Raw genomic sequence first — 13,715 nt, 5'->3', positions numbered from 1 at the left:
CTCTCTCTCTCTCTCTCTCTCTCTCTCTCTCTCTCTCTCTCTCTCTCTCTCTCTCTCTCTCTCTCTCTCTCTCTCTCTCTCTCTCTCTCTCTCTCTCTCTCTCTCTCTCTCATTTCTCTCTCGATTCATTTTTCTGTTTGAGACGGAGGGCGGAAACGACGCCGGCGACGCTGTTGGTTGTCTCTGCGCAAGCGAGGAGGGCAACGGAGATTGAATTGCGGCTGCTATCTTCGTCTTGTTTTTTTTCCTTTTTTCCTTCATCAAGTCGGTTCTGACGGACCAGATCTGACTTAAACGATCCGAGGCGCCTGTGACATGGGCGAGGACACAGGAGCACTGGCTGCTGAGGCAGTCGCGACATATCTGCAGCAGGGCGCTACGGCATGGGATTCCGTGGTTGACGAACAGCTGGACGCCGATGCAGCTCTGCTGTTGCGCAGCAGTCTGGCACCCATTACCGAGGCACTTCTAGGAGAGCCCCGTGCCATCGAGGCCGCCGGTCGTCTTTGTGCGCGAATCTTTGCGGATGAGGCGGCCCGCGATGTCGTGACCACGGCCACCAGCCTGTTGGAGGCCATGCTGCGCGCTCTCAACTACAGCGTGACACAGGAGGACACGGCGGCCCGCGTGCAAGTCCTGCGTGCGGTGGGGAACATGTGCTTTGACCATAGTGCGAATCGGGAGGCTCTGCGCCAGGCACATGGCGTGGATGCGCTGGCCTCGGCCATGGCTGCATTGACTGCGAGCAACCCCGATGAGCCTGATTCCAACAATAGCCGTGCCATCAGCGCCGGCGTTCTCCTCAACACAGTAGCGGATGAAACAGACTTGCGCAAGGACATGGTGGCCCATGGGGTGATGGACTCGCTTGCCTGGCTGCTTACTGCCGCCCGCACCGAACAGGAGCAGCAGCTGGCTGTCCGAGCCCTGGCTCAGTTCACGGATCTGGAAGAGGCCATGGAAAAGGCACTGCGACCCGCTGTGGCCCTGCGCCTGGTGGAACAGTTGCTCGCCTTGCCGGAGCTACCGCCCTTGGACCCTGCAGCCGTCAACCAAGGAGAGGAGGCAGAGACTGACCCCGATGAGGAGTATTTTCAGTGCTTGGGTCAAATCTTTCGCACCACCTGCAAATCAGACCGTGCTGTCAAGGCTTTTGCTGATGCTACCGTGCTAAACCAGCTCTTGGTGGCCGCTAGCCGAACTGACCGAGCTGGGGAGGTGGCTGCCCTCTGCCTCTCTGTCGTCCTGGGCGATGATGACTGCCTGGCTCTCTTGTGGACGGAAGACTCACGAGATGCTCTTCTCACGCAGTTTGTGCGCTGGATGCGTCATGACAACGATGAGCTCAAGGTCGCCGGTGCCATTGCCGTCGGCAATGTATGCCGCAGCGATGTCAACGCCGCCCTCTTGGGCGCTCAGCCCGGGCTGATAACCCAGCTGGCCCAACTGGCCACCTCGCACCTCAGCTTTGTGCAACACGCTGGCCTGAGCTCGCTGAAGAACCTGCTCAAGCTTCCTGCCAACCGCGCACAGCTGCAGGATGCGACGGGCTATGCTGCCGTGTACAAGTGTATCGATGACCCGCAGGCCCCGCTTCAATACCTCGGATGCAGCGTGCTGCGCTTCCTCGTTCAAAGCGCTGATGGTAACCGCCTCGAACACCTGGTCCACTCGGAGATCCCAGCTCTACCGAGTCGCTTGGTTCACCTCTCCAAGAGCGAAACGCTGGCCGTACGTGCCGAGGCCACGCGCCTCTTGGCCGCCCTCATCAAGGCAGCCGGCTCGTCACAGGTGACCGAGCCTCTCGGAGCTGCCGGTGCTTTCGATGCACTGCTGCGTATGCTCGAAGAGGAACACCCCTTGCTGCAACAAGAATCGGTAGTGGGCCTGGCACTGGCCACGGCCGGTAGCGCGGCCTGTCTGCAACAGCTCATGGAAGATAACGTCGTGCCTCGCATAGCAGCCTTCCTCAAGCGCGCCACTATGCCCAACCTGCTCTGCAATGGCTTGGCTGTAATTAGTCAACTAGCCTCCCATGCCGACTCGGCCCTGACAGCAGATGCCGTAGCCACGCTGCGGGCCGCAGTTACTTCCCACCAGGACCATGAGCACGAGGTGGTACGCCAACAGACGCAAGTTGCCTTGGCTGCCCTCGAGGCGGCCAGTCCCGCCCTGGTTGGCAAGTGAATAAAACCGCCCTCGCCTGATTGTAATCGAATTTAAATCTCGCCTCGGCACCTCGATCGATCAAAGTGCCGTCCACCCAACCAACACCCTTAATGCCATAAAGACAAGATGTTGTCTTTCGTCTATTTGTCAGCGTCGGAGTGCACACACACATACAAACGAAAGAATGGCGGCGGACACGAATTCGTGTTGGCCAACTGGCGGACATGGTTCTCTCGCTATCTTGGAGCTTGGAACGATGGAACGCTGGAATGCCAAGCAGGCTGGTAGACGAGCAAGACCAACCACAACAAAGATCCGCCAGCGCTGGTTGAAAAGTTCCCGCCACCGCCACCACACGACACACAAGTCGGTTTGGGCCTCGTCGTGCAAAACCCGCCACTTTCAAGTAGGAGCACACTGTTGTTCTGGACTGCCTACAATCGGCATCGCTTGGTACGCTGGCAACCAGGAGTAACATTGGCCCTGGCACGCCTCCCTCATCGCCCAAAGTGTTCCTCGACTTTGCACGCATTCACATTGACACACAAAGTCAGACCAGCACGCTTGCGGGGTTGGTGCCTCGCGCTCACGCCCGATCATTCATCCTGCAGGCCGTTGCCTCTGCCCCGGTGCACTAGCCGGCTGCACTAAACTACTCGGGCCGACGCCCGCCTGCTGCCTGCCACTCAGCCACTCAGTTGGAGTGGTTGGTAGAGTGGTTTTGCTGGCGCCCCTGACGACCCGCTCAAAGCACCGACCACCATGCCAGCCGACCTTGAGCACTATGAGCGGGCGCTCGCGGCCATGGAGGCCACGCTGGCAGAGCCCGTCTTTTTGAAGGCCACGCGCCTCCTCCTCACCGTCATGCACAACCTCTACAAGCACCCAGACAAGAGCAAATACCGAAAACTCAAAACCAAAAATGAGGTGCGACCCCTGCTTCATGTTTTGCCCCCATTCTTAACCTAGACTTCACGCTCCCTCGCAGGAACTTCATGTTTTCGCTCTACGTCCCATTCAATATGCCGTATCTCCCTTGTACAGACAATTGCGAAGCTTGTGGCCAGCCCCACGGTCAATGAATGTCTTGAAACCTTGGGCTTTCGTCGACACCGGGTGGGTTCCGCTAATATGGTATCCGCACAGGGATTGTACGGTCGCCGCATCCCTTTCTCATGTGCCTGTCAATCGACCATCTTCCACAGGGCGAGAACGCCTACTTGCAAGATCTGCCCATGTCGCTGGAGCAGCTGGAACACACGATGGACGCCATGGTGGCCAGCCGCAAGCGTCTGGGTGTCATGGAAGCTTGGGAACTCTTTCCCCAGGACCTCGAACTTGGTCAAACCATTGGGGGAGGCAAGTTTGGCAAAGTCTATGAGGGTCTGCTCAACGACCAGAAGGTGGCCATCAAAACCATGCGCAAGAAGAGCGATCCCGCCGCTCTGGCCGAGTTTCGCCGCGAAGCTGCCGTCATGAGTCAGCTGCAGCATCAAAACGTCATCCAACTGCTCGGTGTCGTGCTCAATCAGCATCCTCCGCTCCTGATCATGGAGCTCATGGGTGCCTGCTTCCTGGACCTGTTGAAGCGCTGCACTCTGTCGGAGAAAGATATCCTGGATTGTGCCTTGCAGATTGCGGCTGGTCTAGAATATGTGCATCACTCGGGCTATCTCCATTGCGATATCGCCTGCCGCAACGTGCTCGTGGCCAACTCGGGCCGCCTGGTCCTAGGCGACCTAGGTCTAGCTCGCAAGATGGACTCACCCGAGTGCAATTTGAAGGGCAGCAAGGCCAAGTTCCCCATCCGCTGGACCAGCCCCGAAGTTTTTCAACAGCAAATGCTCACTCGATATTCAGATATCTGGAGCTTTGGCATCACCTTATGGGAGGTTGTCACTCAGGGTGGTGTGCCCTACGAAGGCTTGACCAATAAGGTGTGTTCAAGACGTGCGGGCATTGAAGCAGAGTGGCCCGAGTAGGATGGAAGGCTTGGGCGTAGACGCATAGAATGCCAGGCTTTGCATGCCGTTGCTTGCCCGCTTGGTGCCATACATACGTCACTGACACTCACTCTAACCTGTCTGGTGATGATCACAACTCCAGGAAGCAAAGCGAACGGTCAAAGAAGGCAACACGCCAGGACGTCCCTCAAACTGTCCCAACTCGCTGTATAACATCATGCAGCAGTGCTGGCGCACCCCCGCAGAACAACGGCCACACTTTGACGATCTAGTTCATGAGCTGATCAGCTTGAAAATCAATTTGGCCCATAAAGAGTTGGATGCTGCCAATATCAAGGAGGTTAACGTGGGTAGCCACCTTCCGCGCAAGCGCAAGGCTGTTCACAAAGCACCTGCCAAATCCTGGTTCTTTGGGCGCCGGCGCTCCCGTGACCTACTGCCCATGTCGGGTGGGCCCCAACCCACCAACATGCCCTCCATTTTCCGTGTTCACACCCTGCTAGTGTGCAAGGAGAAGGTGGGTGTGCGATGGTTATCCCCTGCTTGCTTCTTGACCTCGAGCCGAAGCGTGAATCTCACCCACGGGTCTGCACCCCTTGCTTCGCATTTTGCATGCAGCGTCACGTGACTGTTCGTATCAACTACGCTGACCGCGCCGCACGCGTCAAGTCCATCATCCTCAAAAAGCTTGGCATCGGTACGTGTAGACAGACTGGGCCGGAACGTTGTACCCGACGAAAACAAAGCATATAGGTCCGGCATCTCCCATTCACTTGCTTTTACATGGTGGCTGATGTCGATAGACCTGACTGAGCTCGCCGAGTATGAGCTGGTCGAGGTGGGCGCCAATGGCGTTCACAGCCGCATCATGGTCGACGACGAGTACCCCCTCAGTCTCATTGCATCGCCTTTCTACAACCATATGCAAGAGGTGTACCTGTGCCCTGCGCAGCAGGCAGAATACGGTAGGTCAAGTTGTGCTTCCCCACGCACAGCCATGGCGGTGGACAATGATGAAGCGGTTCTGAGCATTCTTTGCTTTCTCACAACCCATTTCTCTGGGCGCTTTCTTTTCAATCCCAATTTTTCCGACGGCTGTACAGTGCACGAGTGCCTAATGGAGCTGCAAGAGGAGGAAGTCGCCGACTACAAGCGACTTTTGGAGGCCCATCAATCTGGCATGGCTGGGCGCGAGGCCGATGCTGCCGTCTCATCCTTGGATGACGACGTGGCTGAAAGCGGTGCACCAGCACTGGCGCTCGACCCCGATGACGAGACTGAGGATGGCACACTTCTCGAGGCCAGCGGGGATGATGACTTGGACGAAGACCAGTGGCTCATGGATGCCGAGGAGGAGAGCCTCACATCAGCTTCGCGCTCCATCTACTCGGGCTTCTCACGTTCCTATCGCCGCCGCAAGCTCAAGTCTATGCGCTCCATGGTCTACGAGGCCTTGTCAGATGATGAGCGGGGCTGCGATCAAGGTCCCAAGCTCTCCGAGACGCTGTACGAAAGTGATCATGACCTGGATGAGGAGGAGGCTGAGCGTGCTGCTCACGAAGCACGTTTTGCCGAGGCAGCTCTGGATGGTGAGACCACTCAGGACCGCTTGCCCACCCAGTCAGCTGGTGCCTCACCCCGCACGACTCAGCGCACGCATCGCCGTCTCTCATCGGGAGGCCTAACCAGTGGAGGTCGCCGACGGCGCGTGTCCCGTCACTCGCGATCTTCCCAGGCCAGTGACGACTCAACCCCAGATGGCCGGAACAGCTTTGTTGAGGGTGAGGGCGCCACCACCGCGTTGTCTCTGGCAAACAATCTTGTCAAAGCCCATGAGACTGACGCCATGACCGTGTTGTCGGAGGTCGAAGAGGCAGCACGCGACGAGGGCAGAGCAGACGCCAAGGCCAACGCGTGTGCAGCCCCATCTCAACAACCCAGGATGCCCGATTCCTCTGCGCAAACCAAAAAGGCCCCCCCACCGGTAAAACCACGACCACAACCAGCCGCTGGAGTGCATCGCGGCCCCAATCCCCGTGATTTCCGCGCGGTGCGATTAATCAACGCAGGCGAAGACGATGTGCGCGAAACGACGACAGACATGCTTGTCGCAGAATCCGACTCGCAACGCTCTTTGGCGTCTACGCAACCCGCAGGGGATCAACAAGGCCAGTATCATGATGTCCGTTCGGCCCGGCCCGTGCAGCCGGCCTTGACCAACGTCTCACGAGTCACAAATCTCACCACAACGACCCCGCCCCGGGTTGTGGAGACTCGAACATCCAGCCTGTCAAGCCGCTCTCCCAGCGGTGCTTCAGAGCTCTCGCGCCGGCTTTCCTCTGCATTGAGTCTGAATAGCAATCAGGCCGACCCGTCACGCGTGCCCTCAACGACAATGTTGACCCGCAACCACCACGATGATTTGGATGACATGGACAAGCTAGCACTCTTGATGGGCGTCGAGCCCGAGCCGACCTTGTCCTCAAGCATGTCTCAGGCTTCCACCTCCCAGGAGGCCTCGCGGCGGTCCTCCTCCAACCGACTTTTCATGGACCCTGGTGTCCTGAGCAAGCGCAAGAGTGTGACCGAATTGGCCCGGGCCTTTGAGTTGAACCACAGTGCTGTGCCCCCGGTGGCCGATGACGGGGAGATTGATATTTGAGGTGATCACTGCGTGCTGCCTCTCGTCAGCCAAGCAGTGGTGGCTTGGCGAGCAGCATGTTGTTAAAGTGGAGGAGGCTATATATGGATTGACTTTGCAGCGAGACCTGCGAGATGGTGCGGTTGGTGGTCGTTGATGCCTAGGTCTACGAGCACGAGGGAATATGAGTGTGTGTGTGTGTGTGTGACTGTGCTTGGACTTGACGTGCCAAGGTCTCTTGATTGAATTTACTACGCTTGGTGAATCAGTGGACAAGTTTAGACACCTGGCCTTGCACACCTGTTTGAGCGAGGTCATGTTTGTCAATGTCAATGCACAATTAGAAAGACAAAGAAACACGAAAACGGCTGTCAGAGCCTGTGCCTCATCCCATTTGGAAGAACTCATACACCCGCATGGTTGTGCTCGCAAGGAATTGAATTCCCACGCTTGCACGAACTTTTTTTTTTTTTGGCTAATTTTCCTCCTATTTTTCAACATTTTTTTTTCTGACCCATTTGAAGTGAGGACATCAAACAAACAAAAGCACTTCGGTTTCCGTGGTAGTGGGCCGATAAGACGAGAGCCGCTTGCTTGCTTTTTATGCTGAAATCAACCTTGGTTGGAAATCGCCAACCGTGATTGACGAACTGAAGAAACCGTTACAGCTGACACACCATTGCGTCGCTCAAATCTTGAAGGCACCATCCCAAACACCTCTGCTTGCGTTACTTGTCACGCCATCGCCATGACGAGGCTGCAGGGTTACTATGTGCACACGAATTTCCCACTATTGCCGCTACACAACGCTCATTACATTGCACTGCAGTGCCACACAACTCTCCAAGTACGAACGATTCAGGAAAGCATAGTCCCAATACGCCCACCATGGCGTATAGGCCTATAGCCACGGAGCCGTGTCATTCTCATGATGGGAGGACAAGCGGCACTCGTGGGTTTGTGTATATGCACAACAAAAGCTGACCTTGCTCCTGCAGTGCTGGCGCCTATTACTACAAACTTGAGCCACTGACCTCCAGGGTCCGACGTGCTGTGCATGATCTCGACCTAGTAGAGAGATCGGAGTGAGGGTAGAGCGTTCACAATCAGCACAATCAGCCATGTATGCACCAAGAGCATTGACAAACCAGAACACGTGTTTCGATGCCATCGCTGGCCTGCGCTGCCCAGGGCTGGCAAGAGGAGTCGCAACCAGCGCCAGCGTCTGGTTTTGCATCAAAACCATAATCATCAATTCGTGTGTGTGAGTGCTCACATGAAAAAAACAAAACACAAACAAAACACATGTCAGAAAAAGGCGGGCAGACAATTTTTGGTGGGTGGTGTACGTTGGGTGGTGCAGCGGGCTATTGGTGGTGCAACGGGGCAGAAGGGAATGTTGTACAGATGTCGCTCTCGTTTGGATGATCCAATTTCAAGCAAAGAAATGGGCTGGTCGAGTCAATTAATTCATTTGGCTTCAGTAAGAACAAACAAAGGCAAACACGGAACAGCAAAACTGCCGAGTCCGTAAAAAGAATTGATGCAAGCACCCTTTTGTCCAGGCCACTTGTTCTACATGCTCAATTCTGGTTGGCGACGGCTAGGCGGTTGCTTTAGAAGCTGAGACATTCAGTGCAAGGGGCGAGATTGAGTGAGCTACGGCTGAGGCCCTATCTGGCACAACTGCGATTGCACGGGCCATCAGAGGTATCGTACCTTCTGCACCAAGAATTCAATCGTGCTATTCGAATAGTCTTCGCCAATGGCAAAGATGGAGATGCTAAAGGTATGAGGACAATAGGCCTGCCATATCGGACGGATCAAAGGTGAATAAAGTTTCTACTCGGCCGTCAGCCTTTTGCATCATCGTTTTGTAACTCACCTGAATGTTGGCCAAGAGGTCGACCTTATGACCCGTTGTGCTCACGCCAAGGGCCAAGCAAACACGTCGCAGCAAGCCGAGGCTGATATCGGGTAGACAAGGGCTCTGTTCCAAAAAGTAACGGCAGATGGCTTGGTGTCGCGATGAGCGAGACAGCCTGACTTGCTGCTGCTCGTCATCCAGGACCTGCTCCAGTGCCACCAAGGGGGCTCGTGAGTGCATGTACGAACGAATGCGAGTGGACAGCATTGAATTGTCGCCCATCTGTACAGAGCAAGGCAAGTGACCATACCGTGACGATACCCAGTTGCTGCACGTAGGCAGAGTACATGTCGGTTGAAGACAAGATGTCAAAGGCGTGCTTGACATCGCTGTCCAGTTCGTCACGGGCCGAGTCATCGTGTTGAACCTTGACAATGTTGGCCTCGTAGCGCCGCTGGCCCGGCATTTGCATGGACATTCGATGGATCACCTGACAAAGCAACCACCGGATCAGAGCAGTACTCTGGCGACCGGAGAAAAAGGGAAGAGGACAAGAAGAGAGAGGGGGGAGAGCCTTGCAACTTTTCTGACCTTGCCGATCTTGGCCAGACTGCGCTGATTGCACTTGCGATGGGGATAGATGATGAGGTATCTGCCGCGCGACAAGGATTTAAAAAAAACCCGGACACAAAACCGGATGCACATGAGTGGGCTTTTTGCACATGGCTGTGGCCTTGATGCAAGGCAAGTGTGCTCACTTGACGTCGCGGGAACGTTTGACAATCGCCAGTATATGCGAAATCACGTCATCGGGCATGCCTAGGCGCGAGTCAGAAAAAGGGTCAAAGGGCTTTGGTCAATGGTACAGAAAAACAAAGAGTGTGGATTGTGGTCTGCTGCTTGCTTGCCAGCGCCAACAGACACACCAATGTTAAAGGCATAGACATGAGAGAAACCGTTGAAGGAGCGAATGTCCTTGATGTTGTGGTCCATAAAGAAGAGACATGGTTTGCTCTGGGTCGGCGTCGTTGTCACGTATGAAGTGAGTGTGAGGCGCGCAGAGGGAGAGAGAGGGAGAGAGAGCAAATGCAGCTTGGATTGACAAACTACCTCAACAACTAGCTTAGCTGCAACAAATCATACCTGCAGGTGCTCAAACTGGGCCACAACTTCGGAGAGAGCCAGCATGGATTGTTTGTAGAGCTGTGGGTTAAACTCCGTACCGACGCTATGATTTCCCAAAGTTGAGCCGCGTGAGTGATGACCAGTAGAGATTCGAATCAGAGCACCTCGACGGTCAAGGCAGACGGGCGTGCTGCCCAGGCTACCTGGCACGGATGGGCGGCACAAGGCCAGCAGCATGCAGATTGGGCCGTCCCATGCCGTGGCCCAGATCAATCATGGTTGCATTCTCATCCAGTTCACACTACGTTTGCATACGGGATAGGCTATCGATCAGGGGCCACACGGGAAGCGACAACTGGCCATCAAAGGTAATTCAAGTCCTGCAAGCACCCAACTGACTTCCTGGCGCAGATATGCGAGCATGTGATGCATGCTTCCCTGTCATCGGCAGCCCCGTAGCAAAAGTTCACAGATTCTGTGAGCAGCGAAGCTGGCGAGGCAGGGAACTGCGACATTGTGCAATCAGGAAAACTGACTCGAGTCACGTTGCCGGTGATGCCATAACGCCCATCGGCTCCGCATGTGACGTCCAGCTACAGGAGTAAGCAAACAGAATCGACACAGAACAGCTGGCGGTCAGCAAAGTCAGCAAGGCAAAGGAGAGAGGAGAATTTGCAGAGATGGCAAGTATCTCTCGTCAAACTTTGCGTGCCTTGGAGTTGACAATTTTGTACATGGTCTTGATGATCCGCGCTTCGTTGAGGGGTCCGCTTTCGGGTTTGGCCGTGTCCGGGTTGAGAGCTTCATTCGGATCTTCAGTCTTGGCATCTGAAGAGGGTGAGTCTGAGCGTTGAGGTGGGGTGTCTGCTTCGAGAGGCGTAGCAACGCCTGGCGTGGCCGGTGTTGACTCGGAGCCTTCCGAAGGCTGGCTGTTGCAGCGAGCCTGCAATGTTTCATACAACTTGGTGGTGGTGGCGCCACCCCAGCGCTTTTGCCCAGTCAGAAAGCGGGATCTGGGCCTGTCTTGTTCAAGGTGGGTTTCAGGATCATCCCCACAGGGGGGCAATATGACGTCACCGCAGTCTTGGTCGTTCCAGTGCTTGCGGGTGCAGGTTGGGCAGCGCGTCCACTGACGCCCATTGCTTGTACCCCCATCGCTGCGTCGTTTTCTCGATTCAAGACCTTGCGATGCTCTGGCATCTCTACTGGCGGACATGGAATCTTCATGGTCGCTACTCTCGGTAATGACGAGACCCGCATCACTGGCATTGTCAGCATGAACGCTGTCGTGATTCTGAGAATTGGGTACGTAATCTTCAATGATGGTGCGCTTGCACACGGCCTTGTGGTGATACGTGGTCAGATCTGACAAGGGAATGCGGTACCGATAGGGTTGGTTGGCAGCAAAATAGGCAATGATTCGCTTTCTCATTCCAGTCGTGGATCGCTTGCCGTGAGGCGTGTCTGCATCATGTTCAATCATGATTCGCCGATGAATGCCGTTGATGCGGATCTTTGCAGACGCAGAACCGGGTTGGGTCCAAAGAGCAATAGGGTTTCAAAGCGAGAGGCCAACAGCGGAAACAAGCGGGGTGGCGACCGCATGTGAGTGAATGACGACCTGGCCTGTGATGTGCAGACAGGTCAAAAGCGTACCGGGAAAGACAAGCCTGAAACCAGGACGCGGCCGGAACCGACTTGCACGGTTCGAATGGCATCTGCAAAAAACATGACAAGTGCAAAGTGGGTAAGAGGATGGCTAAGAGGTTCGACCGTTGGCCGTGTAGCTAGCTACGCGATGCGTGAGTGGAAGGTAACCGCTGATGGGGGTTGACTGCCGTGCTATGCTGTGGTGTGCCCAGGCAATCCAGTGTTTGGGACCAACCAGGATCGTTCTCCACCACAGGGGTGTGGGCTGATGCACGAGCGCCACCTGAATTTCGCTTTGGACGCTTGGCAACGGAGGCGATGTCGGAGCTTGTTGGTTGAGTTGGTTTGGACGTCTTGGACGTCCTTGTGGGTTTCGAGGCTTTGGAGGTGGTGACGGTTGACCGATTTAGTTTGATGTCAGTGGCTTCTTGTTGTTGGGTTGCAGGTTGAGGGGCGGCTTGCTTGTCTGTCATGCCCATGTGAGTGAGTGCTTCTGCAGCCGCAGCTCGCTGAGCAGCTTCGGCACGTTTCTGTTCTCGCATGAGACGAGCCTCTTGCTTCTCGCGAGCACGCATTTCCTTTTCAAAGCGCAAGGTCGCGGCATAGAGTTCGCGCTCGACAGCTTGTTGGGACTTTCGACGCCGACGAGGCTCGTCAATGACCATCTTGCTACTCAGTGAGGGGGGAGGCCACGTGCAGTTGAACTTGCTGGTCAGTTCAGCGGCGTTTTGCACAGCAGGAGGGATCCAGCCTCGAGGCATGAGGTGCCGCTGCAGCTGATCCAGGTAGAGGCGATCCGTATCACCGTCCTCGTAGGTGATCAGGGCGGCGCAGTCGTCGCGCAAGACCTGCATGATACGGGCTGTGTAGAGGCCGTAGGCCCCAAAGTAGCGTTGCAGGAAACGGCCCACCAGCTTTTGAAGATATGGAAGGTCATTGGCATCGCGAGTGGCTGTCCGGTGCTCAGCCTGGTAGGCTGTAGGCTGTGTTGCATCGCCAGCGTCACTGGCAGAGTCTGCCATGGCCTTGGTAGTGGGTTATACCTGAATAAGTCAAGGGTTGCACTTTCGATCCGAGTTTTGATGTGCATGCATGAAGAACCGCCAGGGTCAGTTGGGTGTGCTTTGAGCAGAGAGTGTGCGTCGTGTTTTGTCGAATTTGTCCTTGAATCACACTCGGAGCGGGTCAGTGGCGTGCGGTGATGCGTGTCTTAGAGCTGGCAACCGTTCCGTAGTGGACAATCGATCAATCTTGCGAGCTCGACGAGCAGTTCAACGAGGGCAGGGGTTTGTGTCAGGCGGAGGGCAGCTATCGGCGAGACCTCTAGGTCTTCTCACACACTCCGCCAGCTCTGCGTGCAACACTGCTCCAGCTCCAATCCCTCGGGCGTAATGCGCCCTTCTCACTGCCCTCCAATGAGGTCCCACGGCGACGGCGACGGCGACGGGCTGGCTGGTATGAGGGCACGGTCACAGGAACACACACACACCTAACACCTAACAAGGGGCAAAGTTTGCAAAGCCGACAAACATGCGAAGCCTGAACCAGGTACACTTGGTAATGCGGACAAGAGCGGAGATGATGATTCCAGTACCGACTTTTGAAGAACTCTGAACTGTTTTGTAGTGGTTAATCCTTTGTAAATCATAGCATTCTCTGCAGATACGAGGCCAATTGTCAGCATGTCAGCTGGTTTATAATGTCATCAATTTGTTTTCTGGAGAGAGAGAGAGAGAGAGTGAGAGAGAGAATTGAGGGATACACCCATCGGACTTTTCTTTCGGGAGAGGTGAGAGGGCGTACAGGGGACGTCACTGGCCTGGGTCGACCGAGAAGAAATGCATCCTGGCTAGGATGGTGTGGGCGCGAGCACTGGCTGTCCTTGAGGATCGGGTATTGGATCCTTTGATGCAATGGTGTGGCTAATGGTGGTGCATGCTGGGCTGGTCCATCCTAGTGGTTTTGAAGCTCACACGCCCATCAGGATCATGCTGATTCCCCTCTTGCTGATCGCGGCCATCGCGGGCCTGTTGCACATCTGGCAGAAGCGTCTGGAGTCGCCAAATGCTCAGTCAGTCCCGAATGCTCCCTCGGAGATTATGTGTGGTGCTCTTGATCCCCACCAGATCCTCACCTCGTCCATGATTCGCAGCATGGCTGCTGGTTGCGTGCCCTTGCTGGGACACTCTTTGCTCGTTCAGAAGCATTTATCCAAGATTCTGGAATGGGTATGGTCTTGCCCGCACCAGGTGCCCCCAACGTGCGATCATCAGCGCACTGGTGCTCATTCGCTGCCTTG

At 55.6% G+C, this 13,715-nt stretch overlaps 3 protein-coding genes across 3 annotated transcripts; 2 read left to right on the top strand and 1 right to left on the bottom strand.

The window, feature by feature from the left end:
• The first annotated feature begins 148 nt into the window (after nt 1–148).
• MONBRDRAFT_36800 (uncharacterized protein) lies at nt 149–2,229 on the top strand. Its single transcript, XM_001745277.1, has one exon. It carries the CDS (start codon nt 316–318, stop codon nt 2,185–2,187), a length of 1,872 nt encoding a protein of 623 aa, XP_001745329.1. The 5' UTR covers nt 149–315; the 3' UTR covers nt 2,188–2,229.
• Nucleotides 2,230–3,473: 1,244 nt separating this feature from the next.
• Nucleotides 3,474–4,434, top strand: MONBRDRAFT_1712 (uncharacterized protein; the record flags this gene model as incomplete). Its single annotated transcript, XM_001745276.1, has 2 exons — nt 3,474–4,106; nt 4,276–4,434. Coding segments are annotated over 2 exons (792 nt in total), but the record flags the coding sequence as incomplete, so codon positions are not given.
• A 3,827-nt stretch (nt 4,435–8,261) lies between these two features.
• MONBRDRAFT_32131 (uncharacterized protein) lies at nt 8,262–12,475 on the bottom strand. The gene is made up of 14 exons (XM_001745116.1): nt 11,652–12,475; nt 11,423–11,484; nt 10,470–11,279; nt 10,303–10,359; nt 10,166–10,204; nt 9,970–10,067; nt 9,785–9,869; nt 9,568–9,655; nt 9,400–9,460; nt 9,233–9,293; nt 8,952–9,131; nt 8,660–8,845; nt 8,494–8,580; nt 8,262–8,397 (listed from the first exon to the last, which is right to left on the bottom strand). The coding sequence occupies exons 1-14, from the start codon at nt 12,436–12,438 to the stop codon at nt 8,350–8,352; spliced, it is 2,649 nt and encodes an 882-aa protein (XP_001745168.1). The 5' UTR covers nt 12,439–12,475; the 3' UTR covers nt 8,262–8,349.
• Between the last annotated feature and the right edge of the window lie 1,240 nt (nt 12,476–13,715).

The sequence above is a fragment of the Monosiga brevicollis genome, genomic scaffold, assembly GCF_000002865.3.
Source record: "Monosiga brevicollis MX1 MONBRscaffold_8 genomic scaffold, whole genome shotgun sequence".
NCBI classification, from domain to species: Eukaryota; class Choanoflagellata; order Craspedida; family Salpingoecidae; genus Monosiga; species Monosiga brevicollis.
The sequence above is the reverse complement of the archived record's forward strand: the minus strand, read 5'-3'. Positions and strand labels throughout refer to the sequence as shown.

Excerpts from the sequence above, each read along its gene's own strand:
- MONBRDRAFT_36800 (XM_001745277.1), top strand. The coding sequence starts at position 316 with ATGGGCGAGGACACAGGAGCACTGGCTGCTGAGGCAGTCGCGACATAT.
- MONBRDRAFT_32131 (XM_001745116.1), bottom strand. The coding sequence starts at position 12,438 with ATGGCAGACTCTGCCAGTGACGCTGGCGATGCAACACAGCCTACAGCC. Across the intron at positions 10,068-10,165 it reads TCGCATATCTGCGCCAGGAA|TGTGAACTGGATGAGAATGC; the intron begins GTCAGTTGGGTG and ends ATGCAAACGTAG. Across the intron at positions 8,581-8,659 it reads ACCTCTTGGCCAACATTCAG|GCCTATTGTCCTCATACCTT; the intron begins GTGAGTTACAAA and ends CCGATATGGCAG.